Here is a 20,730-nt window from a genome sequence, read left to right on the forward strand (position 1 = left end):
GCGGCTTAAGAAGGGTTATCACTTATTGGCCCAGGAAGGGTTATCACTTGGCAGCCCAGGAAGGGTTATCACTTGGTGGCCCTGGAAGGGTTATCACTTGGTGGCCCAGGAAGGGCTATCACGTGGTGTCCAAGAAAGGGCTACTACTTGGTGGCCAAGAAAGGGTTATCCCTTGGTGGCCCAGGAAGGGTTATCACTTGTCGGCCCAGGAAGGGCTATCACGTGGAGGCCAAGAAAGGGCTATCACTTGGTGGCCAAGAAAGGGTTATCACTTGGTGGCCCAGGAAGGGCTATCACTTGGTGGCCCAGGAAGGGTAATCACTTGGGGTTCCAGGAAGGGTTATCTCTTTGTGGCTCAGGAAGGGTTATTACTTGGTCGATCCACAGGGGTCTGGAAGTTGCAAGATTAGAGCACTAATAACGTAGACAATAAAGACTGCAAGTAGGAATGAGACCTGCGCCTTAGTAGAACTTAGAGAAGAATTTTGTTGAAAAAAAGGATTTAAAGGGGTTATTTCCAGGTCAAAAGTGACCTAGTTGGTCCAACCACTGGGAACCATACTGGTGCAGAGGAAAGAGATCCCTTATCCCCCAGATGAATTGTCTGGTGGCACTTATGCTCAAGCACCGTTCAACATTGAACATGGCCGAGCAAAGTACTCCCCAATGATCAGCTAATCTTAGATAAAACCCTTCGAAGGGTACCTACCATTTCATGCTGGCGGCAGGATAGGCTGTGACAATACTGATTCTTCTTCTCAGTTCTTCTGAAATGCGCTTTCGGAAGAATTCCGTCTCCGCCACACGCTTGAACAGACTGCGTACAGATTCTTACAGTGTATTCTGCTGGCATCAAATAATAGGTACCCTTTAAATCCAAAAAATAGTGTTTTGACCTCTATAAAATTTGATAATAGAATTGTTCAAGGTTTTTTTTTTTTTTACATTGATGGACTATATACAGTGTCAAGGTACCAACATGTGGCACCCTCCGCTGTTGAGCTATTCGGCAGTTCCAGACTATACATAATAAACAGCTGGAAGTAGTTAGCGCCATTCATTGTGTAGTGGTAGTGTTGCGTAACTGCAGTGCAGCCGCCATCCAGTTCTGTGGGTTCTGCGCTGCAGTTACCTGCCGCCACCACTACACAATGAATGGCGCTAACTGCTTCTGGCAATTCATTGTCTTTCTCCTGGAACTACACTTTACATATATTTAGATAAAAAATAGAATAATATAGTAGACAAATTTGAAAATGATGACTGTAACTTTGTTTATTGACGTATAATGGAAATCACTCTTTAAATAGCAGGAATACTCATGTGTGACATGTCTGACCTCAGCAAGACAACGGGAGCTCAATGATCACTCAATGAGGTTGGTTGTTGTTCTGCGTCATTACTCCTATTCAGTGGTGAACTGGTTATCTCCTTATACAAAGACACTAGCGAGCCAATAAACAAGTATACATTGTATTTACAGCTGTATACTGCTACGTACTGTCCACTCAATGAGCCAGACTAATGGACAATTGAAAAGTCTATAAAGACCAAACAAAAAGGTTCGGAACATACAGAAGATTATTGGTAGAGATGAGCGAACCCAATATCTAAGTGAGCCATTTAAGTGTGAAAGCAGAATTAATACCAGAATTCAGCTACAACCTATAATAATTCTGCATCACACTTGACTGGCTGCACTTTACCTCCTGTTTCTCTCCTCGTACCTTATAGATTGTAAGCCCTCGCGGGCAGGGTCCTCTTCCCCCATGTACCAGTATGTCTTTTGCCCTCATGTAATTTTTTCTGCTCTTGTAATGTTCTTGCTTGTTACCTATATTTATTGTATAGCGCTCTGGAATTAAGAGCGCTTTATAAATAAATAATAATAATCAGCATTTGATTCCCGCAGCCTAGAGAAGATGGATGCAGCCCTAAGGCTGCCTCATCTAACTTTACAGGTGGCAGGAGAGAGAGTAACAATGAAGCATACCTCACCTCCCCCCGTGTCCGCGATGTGCCGCCTGACTCACCCGGGACCCCTGCTGGAAGGCTCAGCCAATCAGTGAAAGGTGACACCAGTATATAGATAAGATGGGATCAGGCCATTCACAATATGTGATCGTTAGGACTCTCCAATAAAAGAAAGGCAGCTTAAATCTATTTTCAGTCTGCTGGAAAGCATATTATTACAGGCTGTACAGAATTCTTAGGCAAAATCCCTTACCTCACAATAATAAAAATAAAATAAAAATTACTATCAAAAAATAGAAACAGATTAGGAAAAATAAACATGCTTCAGTATCTCGCTCTAAGTGGGTGACACATTCCCTTTAAGCAGGGGCTTAGGGCCCTATAACACAGCACGGTATTGAAGCAAGAGTCAACCTGTCAGGTGCTATTACACACAGAGACATCAAGTGTGTGTGTGTGTGTGTGGGGGGGGTAGCTTCAGGAGGGGCTGCCCAAATGATCTTTAGATCATTCGGGTGGCCCATTCAAGAGAGTGGCGGTCTGTTGATGCCGCTCCTGTTACATGGAGCAGCAGATGGTCGCTATTGTTATCTGGATTTTAGAACTTGCTGACAGACAACGATCAGTCGACATCATGCATGCTGGTTGATCGTTGCCCTTTAACAGGAGAACATTGTATATGGTACTCAGATTGCCACTAGGGGTCCTATTACACCAAATGATTATCAACTAAAAATTGGCCAAGTACGACCGATAATCATTTGGTGTAATAGAATCCTTAGTGTCAATCTCAGTACCATATACATGCTCTTAATTTCTCGTATCCCCATTAATGGAAGTCCCTGTGAGGCTGGGAGATTGACTTCTGTGTAATAAAGATAATATACATGAGATGGTAATTAGAAATACATTACGAATTCACCTCTAAATGATGTTGTCGTAACCAGTGCCAAGGAATTAATCTGGACTCCGGCCATAAGACAACCTCTGGCCTCTAAGTAATAAAGACTCGAGTTATGGTCGTAGAAGAATAACATCATAAAAAACAATAAAATTCACATCTTCTTCAAGAAAAATGGCCAGTGCCATCGTCACCATCAGAACAACAATGGCGGCAAATCAGTCATCAGTCAGTCCCGGCGTTAACACTGCGTCTCTAACCTGTCAGTGTGGACTCTCATCACTCGTGTTAATCAGGACAATTAAGAACTTCTCGTCCTAATTAGAAAGAAGCCAAAGCAACTCGTTAGAATTAATTAAAATAGAGCTGTTTGCCAACCTCATCATCTGCCTGCCAGCGAGGGAGATACCAGCTAAGACCGGGATAAGAGGCCGACATGTAGAAGAATGTAGCCGAGATGTAGAAAAATGAGAATTCAAATATTCTCATTTATTTATTGAAAGCTCATTTGATTCTTCACTTGGAGATCACATCGGAAATTCTATTAATTAGGAGGAGCAAAGAGCAACTAGAACGAGTACGCCTCTCTTTGGATGACCCAGCATGCCCATGTTTTCTACATACACTGATTTTACTGGCATTGTGTAATACCTCATTTCTCCTGTGGTGGCGCTGCAGGGAAAGTATTCATTTGCTTCAAATACACAGAAGTGCTTTTGAGGTTGATCTTTCATTCTTTTTTTTAAAGGGGTACTCCAGCTTGGGGGCACTTTTACGCTGGGACCGGGGACGAGGTGGCCGAGGGAAAAGACGTCATCTCACCTCCCCGGTGCCAGCGGCATGTCCCGCATCGCGGCGCTCCGGTGCCCGGTCCCCGGCCGCTTCCGGGTGTCTGACGCGGGCCCGAGGCGTGACGTCTCAGGTCCGCTCAGCCACTCAGTGAAGGAGGCGGGATCCCCTCTGCATTAACAGGTTGCTGGCTGCTCAGCCAATCACAGGCTGAGAAAGGTTGACGGCTACTCAGCCAATCACTCTCCGAGACAGGCCTCTTTAACTGATAATATTCGCCTTTAAATTATGATATTTTGTGGTTTAGTGTTTAGATACATGAACAAAAGTTAATCCTACATTTAAAGGCACACTTTATTGATCTGCATTGAAAATTAAAATATCCACTAATATCCTAAAAGGGGTAGTTAAAAAAAACTTTGTTATTTACTTCTATTTAAAAAAAAAAAAAAACTTCCAGTACTTATCAGCTGCTGCAGTCTGGAGAGCAGAAGATGTTTTCTATGGGGATTTGCTGACATGACATGGACAGAGGTGGCAGCAGAGACTACTGTGTCAGACTGGAAAGAATACACCACTTCCAGCAGATCATACAGCAGTTGATAAGTACTGGAAGACTGGAAGAGATTTTTTTAATAGAAGTAAATTACAGATCTGTGGCAGAAATTGATTTGAAAGATTTTTTTTTTTTTTTTGGTGAACAACTCCTAAAACTTCAGACTCTGTAACCTGAAGTAAGCAGACATATTCATTACATATTGGTAAAATATGGAAGACATTTGGTTGTACAACATAAAAAAAAAATTTTCAAAAAAAGTTAAATGTGAAGAAGTGAAAAGACATGTATTAAACATTCTGAGGAGCAGCAGATGTTCCGCAGAAGATAAGAATATTTGCAAACCATATTCTGTTTATCGAGCTCTTGATTTAAATGTGAGCGATCGGTGGCTTTAATGAATCTATCTCATTTCTATGTAGGAAATATGGAAATATGGAAACTGCAAAGTGGAGGTAGATCAAGGCAAAGTCATAAAACATGGAGGAATCAAACAGAGACGGTTGGAGAACAAACTTCATCAGGGTGTTAGAAAGGGTCTTTGTTGATCAAAAGGTCCCATGTGACGTATGGAATAGAATCCCGCCATGTAATACCACATTTCTCCTATAGTGGCAGCTGCAGGAAAAATAACCGGCTGTCCACAGGGTACCTCGACAAAATCAACTCTTTGTAGGGGGTTAAGAGCTCATGATCATTATAAGAAGCCGTCTCTAATAAAATGTTGACCTGATTTAGTCAAAAAGGTCAGGTATTTAGTCATTTTTCAAAAATTGTGCCACACATTCATTGACGGAACTAGGGATGGTCTGAACTGAGTTCGGTTTGGGTTCGTACGAACCCGAACTCTCTGCAATGATTCCTGCTGTCTGCCCTCTCCGTGCAGCGGGTGGATACAGCGGGAGGACCGCCTGGAAAACTGGGATACAGCCATAGCCATAGGCTGTATCCCAGTTTTCCAGGCGGTCCTCCCGCTGTATCCACACGCTGCACGGAGCGGGCAGACAGCGGGAATCTCATGCCGAGCGTTCGGGTTCATACAAACCCGAACCTCGGCAGTTTCGGACCATCCCTAGACGGAACCCATTTGAACTGCAGACACACAAAAAAAAAAACACTGCAGAGACACCATCACATTTCTCGATATCAGTGAGCTGGCCAGACCTTCCTCCGGGAAGGAAGAACCAAGCCAAGGAATGTCTCCAGTCAAGGAAACCACCCAAGCAAGGTATCCATCCACAGGCAGCTGTTTCGGGGTATTTGCCCCTCATCAGTGTGGAGTAGGATTCTGGCTACCCCGAAACAGCTGTCTGTGGATGGATACCTTGCTTGGGTGGTTTCCTTGACTGGAGACATTCCTTAGATTGGTTGTTCCTCCCCGGAGGAAGGTCTGGCTAGCTCATTGAAGTCGAGACAGGTCAACCAGCGTCCTTTTGAAAGAGCTTTTTCCTTTTTTCCTGTCCCCTGCCCCCCCCCCCCCCCCATCACGAGTGGAAGAGGTGCGAAGGCAGCTGACAGACAATTACTGATCTCCCCAAGGATAGTAGGGTCAGGCAATGAAAATCCAACATGTCTTGTTCATCTTTCCCTTGACATTTGCTATTGGCTAGACACAATACATAAATGTACCCCATAAATGGTTGGGCCAATCCCAACCAAATATGGCACCTGTAAAACCTGTATAGGCAACTTAAGCAACTTCTCTTTGGTTTTATCTGTCTAGAAATCATTTTCTGCTTCTCAATCATTTATATGGTAGACGTCAAGCCCAAAGATAGGAGAAAAAACCTTCAGGGCTTCTATAATCTACATATGTTTCTTTCTTTTTTTTTCTCTCTTTTTATTAAAAACAGTGCCCTAATAGTTTCTTAATAACTACCCCCCACCCCCACCCACGGCCGGAGGAAGATTCAAGGGACAACATACTTCTTCATGGAATCCACAAAAATGTATGAGTGACCATGTACTATGTATATACTTAACAGCAACTCCCCATTTTGGTTACAAAGTGGGAGTAAGTGACCAAACTGGACAACATCTTTCCACCCTTGGAACCAACCAATTTTTTTTTTAAATGGCTTCATAATTATTACCATCACAGCAATCACAATTCCACCAGGAATCAGGGTTGCCCCATCCCCATTAAATTGAGTCCTGCACCCCCCCCCCCTTCCCATCAATGTGAACAGGAGTGGATAGAATGCCAGCACACATGCAAGTACATAGTAGGTCGCAGAAGAAGAAACGCAACAGTGAAGGCTGCCAGTGAGGAACGTCTAAAGTAGGACGCTTTAATTTTTATGTTTTAATGTTTTTGAAAAATTTTACCAAAAAGTTTATAAATTATTTACCGGTTATGTAAACCTTTCCGATCATTGTTATAACGTTTATAACCTAAAAAATGGTGCAAATTTTAATCCTATAAGCAATATATATTTATAGAGAGAGAGAGAGAGATGCTTCTTGTAATTTCATCTGAGCAATAATAAAGGTTGTAGAAATATGGTAATTGCTATACAAATAACATAGATCACACTCAATTCGTTCATGTGATCGTGGCATAATACCAATATTGTATGAATGAGAAGCAAACATCGATAACTCATCTCTAGCCCTCTGTGGCATCTATCACGGCCGCGTGTCACAGGATTCTCGGCAAAATCCAGAAAATGCCGTCTAATCAGCCCAATAAGCCTTTTCATGACTATTCAGCTGTTAATCTGCTCCTGAGAAATGGAATACCTGACAAGTGAAGCCATAAAATGAGTTAACAAACCTTGACCTGCAGCATCAATTGAAAGCAATGAAGAGAGTGCCGCTGGAATACCCAGAAGGCATTGCAGCTATAGATTTCTACGTCTGACGGAGAGCGCAGTTTATAGGTTTCGTAACACAGGAGAACCCGGGTCCACATCTACTGCAGGATGATGTGATTAATAAGTCAATTAACGTCAGTCTATATCAACCTGACCGGGTGGCCGATTGCTAAGTGAGTGAGGCCAGAACAGAAGAGATTAATTAAGGTGGAACAATTAATTACTTATCCACCTTAACAAGTCAATTGCAGATTATAGTGAGGGGGGATGGGACATCTCATTTCATCTCATCTGTAGATTTTCTTGAACTAATGAGGAAAATAAATGCGGCAGATTGGATGGGAATTTCTTAAATCTCATTTGTCTATATCGAGTAGTAAGGCATTTAAAGGGTGTTTTACCTAATAAAGTAGTAGTATGAAATGTAAAATGTAACAGTTTAAAAAAAAAAAAAAAAAAACATTTGACATTTGAGAGATCAGTCCAGGTTTGAGTGTTCAGACCCTGAGCGAGCAGGGAGAAAACCATTCTGCAGTGCATCCCTCTCCCAGGTCTGTGTCACACGATGAGTTGGACTCCTAACAAAAATCTATGAGCCCAGTGCAGTCCTCCCCCCGCTCGTCTTCATGATCGGTCAGGGTGTGAACACTCATACTAAGGGCCCTATTACACCAAACGATTAGCGTGCGTAAAATCGTTATAGCGTTCGAGTTTAAACGATAATCGTTCTGTGTAATTGCAGGCAACGATCAAAAAATCGTTTGTATGTCGTTGATTGTTGATTTAGATCTGAACCTAAAATTATCGTTAATCGTTCGCTGTAATTCCACATTCATTCCGCGTTTTTTTTATTAATCGTTCAGTGTAATTGCACATTGTTCATTGTTTTGCTGGGATCAGAAGGAATAAACGATCATAGTAACGATCGCAATCGTAAACGTAACAATCGTAACTAACGACCATCGTTCTGTGTAATATGGTGAACGATAAACAATCTCGTTTGCAATCGTTTATTGTTAGTCGTTAATTGTTAAAAATCTCTCCGTGTAATAGGACCCTAAGACCGATGAAAACTTTTAACATGTCTCTCTGACATGTCAAAAGTTTTTATAACAACAGTGACACTTTAAAGGTTGTTTCCCCTAAAATAGTAGTAGTAAAAAAAATTAAAGGGTGTTTTCCCTAATATATTATTAGAATGAAATGTAAAGTTTGTTTCCCCTAATATATTATTAGAATAAAATTTAAAGGGTGTTTCTCCTAATATAAAATAATTCTTAGCAAACATGGGTCATTGACATTTTCTCCTTTTGTTAACTTAATTCGCTCATTTATTTATTATAATGTTTTTTTAGAAAAGTTTGTGAAGAGTGCGAACCAATATGGATGTCACAATTCTCACTAAACATTTTGAAATGAATGAGATGAGTGAACCTCTAGCACGCTCTGGTTTAAACCCAAACGTTCTGCAGAGCACTCAGGTCTGGACAAACCCAATCGTGTTCAAGGTTTACTTGTTTCTAAATCCTAGTTACCGTAGGTAGAGATACAAGACTGGCAGCTTAGCCATTCAAGAGTCTGATAAGTCCCCATGAGCACCAGAGATGTTTCCATGGGTTGTCATCCAACCTTTGTAAAATACAACATAACAGAATTCTTAATTCCCTACCTGTTTCCATCTTGGAGCATACTTTCTTGTTTTGTTGTTTTTTTTTTTATCTCTTAATTTAATTTTTACATAAATAAAAAGGACAAGTTGCATTTTTAATGCCACCATTTTGGATTTTTTTTTTAACTTTTTTTTACTGTTTTCAGTATAACAAAAAAATAAAGTGTTAGTCTCATAGTACAGGGTGATAAGGATGCAGTAATAGAAAAATTGGGCGGAATTTGTCATTCATTTTGTTCAAAAAGTAAAAACCTGCTTTTGACCAAATAATAATAATAATAATAATAATAATTATAATTTTTATTTATATAGCGCCAACAGATTCCGCAGCACTTTACAATTCTGGCATGTTTCTCAATTTCTATTTCCACCAAGGGATATTCTTCACCAGCATCATTACCTTTGTAATACATGATGTCTGATGAAGCAAGCCACGACTTTTTGTTATCTTCGATTGGTATGAAGCCTGAGACACAGAAGCACAATATGGTCCCATTGACTCCTACTGAAACCTCACACAGTGGGTAGGGGCACAGCTACATTATAGGGGGGTAAAGTTACCCCCATAGTTCCCCCCTTTATTTTAACTACTATTATAGAGAGACGTTTTTTCACCACAGCTTTATTGTGTCTTTAAGGGCTTGTACACTGATGGTTGACTGATTCCTCCCCCTTGAGCAGCACTTATCGCTGTAGTTATATGGTAATTATACAATATATTACAGGTCAGGACCTTAAACAGGAACAAACTACTGCTATTCTATTAGGCCAGCCGCTGAGATGGGTAGGTGATGGCACCTGAGAGAAGGGTTAGCCACATTAATACAAGAGATGGAGGAACCAACAAGCAAAGCTTTAAAACTAGTTAACAATGCTTGACCCAAAAAACAGGGGTAAAAAAGCTAAGACTGTGTATCCATGACATATTCTGCTGTCATCATCAATACAAGACATAGTATGGCAGGTGTAGGAGCATGGTGGAATACGGACATGGAGAGAAAGGAACATGGTGGACCTCGTGAAGCCAGAAAAAACAACAACTACTATCTAGGCCTTAATACACACTTCCAGACTCACAGGCAGTTATGGTTGACGCTCAACAAATCAATTTCTGGCTCCCATACACAGTAGTTTCTTTTTTCTATAGTGTCTCTATGGGCCTAGAGTGCTCCCTCTAACTCACACTTACTTTGGATCAATGGGACTTAAGATTTATACTTGGCTTTTCCATGACTGCATTTTTTGGACCTAGCCTTCTCACTTCTTCTCCCAGACCTTCCATCACAATTTACCCTCCCATTGACTCGCATTTTGGTGGCTGACTTAGGCCTACACCTCTGCTTTCTCTCACATCATGTGAGCTTTGTTGGGTGTACACTCACAATTTTTTATGGACGTCCCTTTCCTCTTGACTATGCCATAGGACAAGATGATGGTCCCGCATTGCTTACGGTCATCAGCTAGTCAGAGGAGCCAAATGTTAAGAACTGGGCAAAAGGACCAGAGAAGATCTGAGATGTGGCCAGAGTAGTTATAGTTCAGCAAGGAAGACTAAGGGTCCTATTAGATGGGCTAATGATGGCCGATCAATCATGTAAAGGAGTGTCGATCTGCTAGATAGGTGCTCGTTTACTAAGCCTATTACAGGGCTGGATTATCGTTTAGTAAGGGCTCCATAGACATTGTAACAATGTCCGTGCAGCCCGCACGTGCTGTAGCTTCTCTGAGATAATGGCCGATCATCCAAAGACTGGCCAGGACCGCCGTGGCCAGTGATTGGCTCAGCAGCCTGTTTGCTTATAGAAGCTGGAGCACACAATGCCGGGAAAAGAGCAGAAGGCAGGAGGAGACGGGAGAGTGGAGAGGTAATGTATAATAATTTGTTTAATCGTCGGCCATGCATTGTTATAACACATAGCGATGCTCGGTCGGCGGCTGATGATTTTAGGTCTGGACCTAAAGAAACGATCAGCTGATAATTGTTTCATTGGCTGATTGTTGTCCCTATTAGACAGAGCAACAGTCGGCCCTAAGTTTAAATCCAAGGTAGTACGTTAGTAGCCACAGTGAGGATGGAGAGGAAACAAAAAAATAATTATAAAATACAAAAGAAATACTGAAAGAAGTCAGAAAACACTGATAAAGGTTCCGGAGATAAAAGAACAAATCACATGGGTCAGCGGGTGACGTCATCGGGTGTTTTGTCAAGGTTGCACATGGAGAGCAGAGAATGGGAATGCTAGACCAGGGCAAGGTGCCTAACAGGGCAAGCAGGTGAACTAATAAGAACCGTATAGATATAATTAAACTCAAGGAGAAGTGTCTCCCCTAGTCTATGACAGATCTGGATAGGGACAGTGTGTGTGAGGAGACACGGTACAATTACATTCCCTCAGTCACGCTGATTTCCACAATGTGGATAAAGAACATAATTAGCTAATTCTTTATATGATGCAGACAGAAGCCGCTTATCGGAGATGCGGAGAGAATGACAAGTCATCGTCTGCATTGAAGGTTATCCATTGCCTTTGTCTAGAGACAGAGATGAAACTGTTGAGCAGATATCATATGGGATTTGATTGCTATCTGGATCACAAACCATTACTTAACATGCGCGGAGTTTCCCGATGTAAAGCTTTATTCATTCCGCGAATAATTGTAAAAAAAAATCAAAACAGTTTGACAAAAATATTACTGATCCAAATGATGGGGCCTCTAGGGGGCAGTAGTGAAGTCTATTAGCAGATTACATGCACAATTATTAGCAGTAAAGAGGATGAAACTATCCGTTTGCACAGGTTCTGATATACCTTCATCTATGTTTTCTATAACTGGTGCCCTATGGATTTCACGATGAAGAACAGCTCTGTGACATCTTTATATTTTCCATTAGTCACGTGAAAAATAGAGTGGCTGAAATGTCTTGTGATTGGCCAAAAGATTCAGATGACGTTCTACCTAGTGCAGGTCCTCGGGGGTGGATCATGTCTCCTGTGTCAGGCTCCGCCCCCAAGGGCCCTGTGGTAGGCCTAACACAGTGTATACAGAGGGTTCCTTTAATTAAAGGAATAACTTTTTGTGCTTTTTAACATCTCTCAGTCCTGAGCTTTCATCTGGACCAGCCAGAACAAGATGTCATACACTGGCGGCGACGGTCCTGGTCATTGATTGGCTGAGTGGCCTGTCAGCTAAGACAGGCTGCCCTTAAGTTGCAGCACGTGGGACTCGGGAAGAAGCAGAGCTCAAGAGGAGCCCTGGACCATGGATAGGTAATGTATGCACTTTGCAAATCGCCAGCCGCTGGCCGTGCACCGCTATTACACATAGCAATTGTGCCCGACAATTGTAGGTCCAAATCTATATCAACGGAACGATAATCGAGCGGAAAGCGCAGATTCAGCCGATTTACGTTCCGTGTAATAGGGCCCTTACTTTCACGCCTAGAGCTGTATATCTACAGCACTGTCAATTTATACTTGTGGGACCAAAAATAATACATTAATAAAGCTTAAAGAGGTTGTCTGGGGAGGAGAGAGGGCATTTCCACTTCTGTATTGGAGATGGTTACCATCATGAAAATCATATGTGGGCAAAATACATGTCTGTGTGCAATGTCCAAGAGCCACATTGTACGGGTATTAGACATCCCATGCTGACGTGGTGTCACCCGCACATGATCACAATGTGGTACCTGCCCCTTCTCGTCTCAGAACGTGTACTTCTAAGAAGCGACAAGTGCAGAAAACCTTTCCATTCGCTCTGTAGTGATGATATCTGCAATAAAACATTATGATACGGCATTGTCTGTAATAAGGACTGAAAGCTCTTAACACGCGCTGCACGTCAGGGTCAGCCAGTCCTAGTATGTCACCCCTACTTACACCAGAAGATGGAAATAATATGTTCTCGTAATAGCTTAAATACAAAAGTAATTATATGTTGTACAGTCTCTGGAAGTAATACAGATCCCAAGGCCACAAAAAAAATTTTTTTCCAGCCAGTCGCCAATGACAACCATGACCAGTGAATCTTGTCCTTCAACGAGGCCGCAACTGCTCTTGGCCATTTAGCTATATGACATTGGGAGCTATGAGCTAGAATCAGGGATTATTTCAAAAAGGATTTGTAGATGTAATAGATGAAAAGAAACCTGTAAAAATTATCAATGAGAAAATTTACAGTCGGAACCAATCGAAGCGATTTGCTAGGATCGTCCGGCACCTGCTCAGCCTGCGGGGCTTTAAATCCATGCTGCTCTGCTCTGGGTGCTGGGTACTGGGAGAGGTCCAGTAAGACCATTAGGGGCAATGCCCGCCACCCACAGTGTCGATCCAATGGAGCGGGCCAGCTGGGGCCGGATCAGTGCTATGCTGGCGGGGCAGTGCTCCTAATGGTCTTACTGGACCATGGAGCAAACTACTAACTGCACCGGAACAGTGCTGAGGAGGAAGGTAAAAGACATACCTTCCTCCTTGGCATCTTCTGTGCAATAGAGACATATCAGCAGGATAGATTTGACTAACCTGCCAATCACAGCAATATTACAGATAAAGGTACTTGCAGCAGCCAATTGTTGTGCTTTCCTACCATATCTTCCTCGGCTGCTTTGGTAACGTTAGGTGCAGGACTTATATTCTAGCATGGGTTACGCTAACTAGGCATCAGGGTGAAGACAAGGCCGTGACTAGTCACCGCTCTAAGTCTGTCAGCGGTTTAGATTCGATATTGCTGTGATTGGTTACTTTGAAAGAGAATCCCACCGCCAGTTTCCATGGCCACCATCGGGGCTCTGCGATCACTTCGCAGAGCCCCGATGGACACCTGACAGAGAATTCTCCCTCTGAAGAGGGAGAATTCTCTGTCTGGAGCCCTATAGATGCTGTGGTCGTGCTGACCAGTATCTATAGGGTCAACCCTCAGCACCGGAGCGCAGCTCCAGTGCTGAGAGTTGTGGCGGGTCCCCGGCTGATGTTATCCTCGATCTGAATTAACGGCGCGGCAGCATCAGGCATAGGTTGCAGCCACATTAATTTACAGTGCAGCGGCGGGAGGAGGTTAATCACACAAAATTACACATACTGCAGAAGCATTTGGCATTGCTTATCTGTATGCTTCATTTTTGAAACCACCAAAAATCCATTTGTTTTGAGGCCTTAGTTATGTGCATCCTGGTTGAACAGTTGTTCCTAGAATGCATTGCTTTCCCTCAGCTGTACATAATAGTCCTCCAACCCTCCATACTAAGCTCCCTATGCTGTTGCAGAATGTCTAATTTTACTATTGCAGTCAGTGAGGTTACAGCACCTGCTGCATTCACTCCCTGCCTGCTCTTTCTGTGGCATCATTCATCATAAGGCAGCATGTTGCAATCACTCTCCTTAAATGTCCCATTAAAGATTGTAGATTGTAGACGTTCAAAAAAGTCGTCGATAGGTGGCGCTGTATTAGTAACTGTATTTTTTTGCTCAAATTAAGGCATAAATTAACAGATGCACAAGTGATTAGCCTCCTCTGTCACCCGCTCTCACCCCATGTGACTTCTGAATATGGGCTTTCTTGAAGGACCACATCCACCTGCATCAACGTTAGATCTGAAAGTCATTAGCATAGTATAGCCTGACTTTAACTGGTTATGAGAGCTGATGAAAACCAAGGGGAACATATTGAAATTTTGTATGGATGATTTCAATGGCTACACTACTTATTGGTGAATTTTTGAACAAAAAGTTTTTATTTTACAAACAGAGAGCTCATCATCTGTAGTGCCCTCTGTTCTATCTTCATCTGAACTGAGTGTCCTTCACAGCAGTGGGAGTGTCACTGTATTCCTATGTTAAAGGGGTAGTTAAGGACAAAAAAAAAATTCAAGTCTTCCAGTACTTATCAGCTGCTGTATGTCCTGCAGGAAGTGGTGTATTCTTTCTTTTCTGACACAGTGCTCTCTGCTGCCACCTCTGTCCATGTCAGGAACTGTCCAAAGCAGGAAAGGTTTTCTATGGGGATTTGCTACTGTTCTGGGCAGTTCCTGACAGGCAGAGAGGTGGCAGCAGAGAGCACTGTGTCAAACTGAAAAGAATACGCCACTTTCTGCAGGGCATACAGCCGCTGATAAGTACGGGAAGACTGGAGATTTTTTAATAGAAGTAAATTACAAATCTCTGGCCCTTTCTGGCACCATTTGATTTAAAAGAAAAAAAAATTGTGAGCAACTCCTGTAACCAGTATCCAACCAGTATGTAACATAAAACAAGAGCCTCCTGTAATTTATTACTTTCCGAGACCTGTTCTTTGGTTAAAGAGGTGTAAACACAAGGAAATAGATCACGGCGAAAGAGCTGCCTGTAATGTTGTAGCTGCGGGAGGTGATTTGCATTCATTTGCTGATCAATGTTGCAGGAGCGGAGCTGTGTTTGGAGAGTAAATTTAGCACGCCACGCTGCAGGCAGTTTCTTATTCTTAGATAAAGCTACGGGCCGTTCTCGGAAGGTCTTAAAATCAGCAGCGATCGGCGTTCCACACTGAGCTCCTCTGGAATAGAAACAATCGCATTCTCATCGCTTCTCCTACACATGAATTCTTCCAAAATGAACACAAAGCTGTAGCCGGATCCATATGGACGGAGGTTTTCATGCTTGTCATCACTGACTCACTGAACTACTGTAATAAGAAGCAATGGGGGTGATTGTGATACACAGTTATCTGTATCCATCCACGAGAACAGGGAAGCACGAAGGAATAAACTAAAAACAAGGAATGATGAACAGAGCTGATGGTCAGGGACGTCAGCTTGTGGTGTGAAAGGTGATCATTTAAGGGGTACTCCGTCATAAATATTTTTCTTTCAAATCAATTGGTTTCAGAAAGTTATATAGATTTCTAATTTACTTCTATTTAAAAATATCCAGGCTTCCAGTACTAATCAGCTGCTGTATGTCCTGCGGGAAGTGATGTATTCTTTCCAGTCTGGCACAGTGCTCTCTGCTGCCACCTCTGTCCATGTCAGGAACAGTCCAGAGCATTAGAAAATTCCCATAGTAAACCTGTACTGCTCTGGACAGTTCCTGACATGGAGAGCACTGTGTCAGACTGGAAAGAATACACCACTTCCTGCAGGACATACTATTCTTTGTTCCAGTTTCTTCTGTTCCGGATACAGCTTAGCATATCCTTCTAAGCACATCAGAGTGAGGGAACCAGAATGTCCACGCTGAGGGGATCATCTTCAACAAGTCTTCAAGGTCCTGCCATCCGCAGTGTTCCAGTTTCCAGTCAGAGGTTGGAGAAGTGCTTCATGCCTGCATACCCCTCTGCAAGCTGCTGAATCCTTTCGGCCAAGGGTTGAAGGTCAACTCCTACCAGTGTTCCGCCTGGTGCCCATCCTATTGGGTGCACCGCACCGTGTCTCATCTAGACAGAGTCTTCATTGTGAGTAGAGGTTTCTTCTGCCAGTCTTCCAAGCACTCGCAACTGATTCCAAGGTTCCCCTTACAGCAAAGTACCATACATACCGGATAGTGTCCCTCTAGGAAGTCTGCCATGTCACTACTGCTACAACTCACCTAGAGTCATATAACTAAGAGACAATGTAAGTCAACACTACTGCTACAACTCACCTAGAGTCACATAACTAAAAGACAATGTAAGTCAACACTACTGCTACAACTCACCTAGAGTCACATAACTAAAAGACAATGTAAGTCAACACTACTGCTACAACTCACCTAGAGTCACATAACTAAGAGACAATGTAAATCAACACTACTGCTACACTCACCTAGAGTCACATAACTAAAAGACAATGTAAGTCAACACTACTGCTACACTCACCTAGAGTCACATAACTAAAAGACAATGTAAGTCAACACTACTGCTACAACTCACCTAGAGTCACATAACTAAAAAAAAATGTAAGTCTACACTACTGCTACAACTCACCTAGAGTCACATAACTAAGAGACAATGTAAATCAACACTACTGCTACACTCACCTAGAGTCACATAACTAAAAGACAATGTAAGTCAACACTACTGCTACACTCACCTAGAGTCACATAACTAAAAGACAATGTAAGTCAACACTACTGCTACACTCACCTAGAGTCACATAACTAAAAGACAATGTAAGTCAACACTACTGCTACAACTCACCTAGAGTCACATAACTAAAAGACAATGTAAGACAACTCTAAGTCTACCTAAGTTTAGGAATCAAACCAACTGGTGCCAAAAAGTACCAGAGATCTGTAATCTAAATTTACTTCTAAAAAATCTTGTCTTCCAGTACTTATCAGCTGCTGTATGTCCTTCAGGAAGTGGTATATTCTTTCTCCAGTCTAACACAGTACTCTCTGCTGCCACCTCTGTTCATATCAGGAACTGTCCAGAGCAGTAGCAAATCCCCACATCTCTCCTGCTTTCCAGACTAGAAAGAATACACCACTTCCTGTAAAGCAGCTGATAAGTACCGGGAGACTTGAGATTTTTTAATAGAAGTAAATTACAAATATCTGGTACTATTGATTGAAAAGATAAAAAAAAATGGTGAACAACCCCTTTAACTAATAAATTACAAATTTATTGATGGCTAGATAGTGCTTCTCACTGGGACTCTGGGAATTTATTTTTTACTTCAATCGTCCTTTACATTGGGGAGATATAAGCCTTTTTATTATGACAATGAGGCACAAATGCCCAGGGGGTGTTTCCCAGCAAGGCAAGAGCCCAGATAAGTCTGGCCTATGTCCGCTTTATCTAGTGGGTGTCAGTCAAATGAATTAGGTGTATGCCTGCAGGCTGGGAGGCAGTGTTAAAGAGGAGATGATCTGGTATTGCCTGAGCTCTTGCCATGCAGGGGAACACCTCCTGGGCACTTGAGCCTTATCTGCATAATAAAGAAAGGCTTATATTAAAATATAAAAGGTGTGCCCGAAATCCTGATGACTTTTCCTATCTAGCTGTGGGCTTATTTACACCCCTGCTTTACTGCTGACCGTTCCACCTTAATTTAGGATTGTGGCTGGCAGTCGGTCTACTTGGCTTCTTCCTACCCAGCATGATTGATAGGTCTCTCTTGACTTAGAGTATAGGAACAGACCTGTCATTCAAGCCGAGGCTTAGTTCTTCTTGGTGCACTTAACAGTTACAATATTGTTTACATCATTTCAGCTACCCTATGAGTTACTCTTCCTCCTCCCCTCTCACAGCATGCAGTCTAGCATATACACAGAGGTAAAGCATTGCAGCTGCATCCCTCTCCTCCCCTCTCAGAGCATGCAGTCTAGCATATATACAGAGGTAGGGTACTGTAGTTGAATCTCCTGTCACAGCATGCAGTCTAGCATATATACAGAGGTAGAGTACTGCAGCTGCATCTCCCGTCACAGCATGCAGTCTAGCATATACACAGAGGTAGAGTACTGCAGCTGCATCCCTCTCCTCCCCTCTTACAGCATGCAGTCTAGCATATACACGGACGTAAAGTACTGCAGTTGCATCTTTTGTCACAGCACGCAGTCTAGCATATACACAAAAGTAGAGTACGGCAGCTGCATCCCTCTCCTCCCCTCTCACAGCATGCAGTCTAGCATATACACAAAGCTAGAGTACTGCAGTTGCATATCCTGTCACAGCATGCAGACTAGCATATACACAGAGGTAGAGTACGGCAGCTTCATCCCTCTCCTCCCCTCTCACAGCATGCAGTCTAGCATATACACAAAGCTAGAGTACTGCAGCTGCATCCCTCTCCTCCCCTCTTGCAGCATGCAGTCTGGCATATACGCATAGGTAAAGTACTGCAGCTGAACCCCCTACACACTCTCACAGCAGGCAATCTAGCATATACACAGAAGTAGAGTACTACAGCTGCACCTCTCTCTCCTCTTCAACATTTTACACTAGACAATAGGAGGTTTCTGAGCATTTACAGAAATCCTGCAGGCGACAAAAAGGAAGCAAGGTGGATACCACTTTCATTATTTAGATATATGCCAAAGTTTCATTTTGCAGCACAGACATATAAAAAAAACGATACGGTATGAGTCTGCAAGTATCTGCCATGGTAACAGGTTCCATTCAGTTCAATCATATGGCGTTAGCTCCGGCGCCGGAACGTGGAGGATGAATATACTGCTTTATCTCAGCCTGATTACAGCTGGGAGGAATGACACCTAGGAGCCACTTTATATAAAGCGTCTTTATTTACCCAGGCGTACTTACCCGTATTTAGATACCAGCTTACACTAATCTACTTTGCCTTTTTGCTAATTTTAATTAAGATAACACAAGTGATAGGAGCTAAATATACAGTTTACAAGAATGTTCTTCCTTGTGTGTGTGTGACATTACGGCTCCTCGGCAGGTAATGAATACAGCACACTTCTTATTTCTTATGATTGCATACTATACACATCGAGCAATTTTTACTTTTATTTTTTACTTTTAACTATAATAAATAAATGTAAATAAGTTTGTTAAGGGGAAGGATATACCTGGCAGCAAGTGATCAGTCAGGGTCATAAACAATACTGACAACTGGGTCACAGGATGGGTCTCCAACATGGACGGTCTTTGTGGGGTGTTTCTGATATATAGTACTAACTAAAAGTACTTTGAGGAAGCAGGGCTGGTGTCAGCACTAGTCAGTACTAGGGCAAGTACCAGAGCCCACAGCACCTCAAGGGGCCCACACAGGCAGGGGGTCCACCGGACACTGTGCTGGAAACGCTGTCTGCAAACAAATATGTATATTCTGCCTCCAACCACAAGAGGCCGCTGTCTCCCCCCAGTGCACTAGTGCTCGCAGAGCGGGAGAGAGCCAATGAGATGCTGGATTTGCTTAGGCCGAAGGGGCCTGAGGCTCTGATGCCCAAAAACCTGGAGCCGGCCCTGCAAGGAAGAGCAACTTTTGAGCGGGTCAGGGGGGCATAAAGTTTATTATATGTGGGGAATGAGGCTAGCCCATCTGGACCAATAGCCTGAAATAGCTAGTGTGGAGCAAATTGTTGGCAAAGTTCCTATTTGCCATGATAGAAATGTGTCAGAGCAAAAAGGGTCCCAGCTTGCTCCGAATGGGGATCCATAGAAACAGACTGGTCAGAGCTCCCATGTTGACTCCTGCCCACTGTGCCCACAATGGGTATAGGAAAATCAGAACTAGGCATGGAGCAATAGAAGAAGGTGCCTGATCTGATGGATCTTGTTTTCCTTCATGTGGACGGCCATGTGTGCATGTGTGTGTGCGTGTGCCACTTACCTGGGGAAGAGATGGCACTAAGATGGGAAGAAGACAAGATGGCGGAGGCAGTATGAAGGGCAATGTTCTGCTGGAGACCTTGGGGGAGATTTATCAAACTGATGTAAAGAAGAATTGGCTCAGTTCTATTGGCACCAATCCGATTTCACCTCTAACTTCTTACAGACTCTTTGAAAGGTAGAATCTGAATGGTTGATGGGGCAACTGAGCCAGTTTCACTTTACATCAGTTTGATAAATCTCCCCCCTTGTGTCCTGGCATCATGTCCTGGATGTAACTGTGACACCTACCTAACCATTGCACACATCAAGTCCCGCCCTTATGGCAGCGAGAGCCGGACTTCATATCCACATTGGTGGCAGCAGAGAGGCCCATGTCGCCCTTTAGGCCTTATTCACCCCTTCAGTGATTTTTCAGGGCCACATACAGGTCCGTTATTAATACTCTGAGATCCGTGAAATATCATCCGTATACGCATAGTTCGCGCTTTGACATCCGTGACTTCTATTGGCTAATCCGTGCTGAAATTTCAATCCGCACTAGGACATGTCCTATTTTTTGCAGATCTGTAAAAGCCCAGAATGTGTGAACAGCCCAATAGAAATCGATGGGCAACAAGTTGATTCCTGGTTGCGGATTCGCAATCACAGACAACTTTACTGAACGTGTGAATAAGGCCTTACTGCTGCCAGTCAACATATAATAGATATTGTAAAGTAATATAAGTTTCTCATGGTTTCAATTAAGCAAAGTCCTTGGGATCTCTATAAT

General features: G+C 42.9%; 1 protein-coding gene across 3 annotated transcripts in view; it reads right to left on the minus strand.

Annotated features, from left to right (window-relative positions):
- HHAT (hedgehog acyltransferase) overlaps positions 1-20,730 on the minus strand; it is a 272,872-nt gene that overhangs the window by 29,349 nt on the left and 222,793 nt on the right. Inside the window, exon 12 of one of the 3 annotated variants that reach the window (XM_069954815.1) lies at positions 710-868. The exons of the other annotated variants lie outside the window; for them this stretch is intronic. Coding sequence (XP_069810916.1) covers positions 759-868 — 110 coding nt within the window. The 3' untranslated portion in view covers positions 710-758. The remainder of the gene's footprint in view (positions 1-709; positions 869-20,730) is intronic. 3 annotated transcript variants of the gene reach the window in all.

This window comes from Dendropsophus ebraccatus, chromosome 15 (assembly GCF_027789765.1).
Source record: "Dendropsophus ebraccatus isolate aDenEbr1 chromosome 15, aDenEbr1.pat, whole genome shotgun sequence".
Taxonomy (NCBI): domain Eukaryota; kingdom Metazoa; phylum Chordata; class Amphibia; order Anura; family Hylidae; genus Dendropsophus; species Dendropsophus ebraccatus.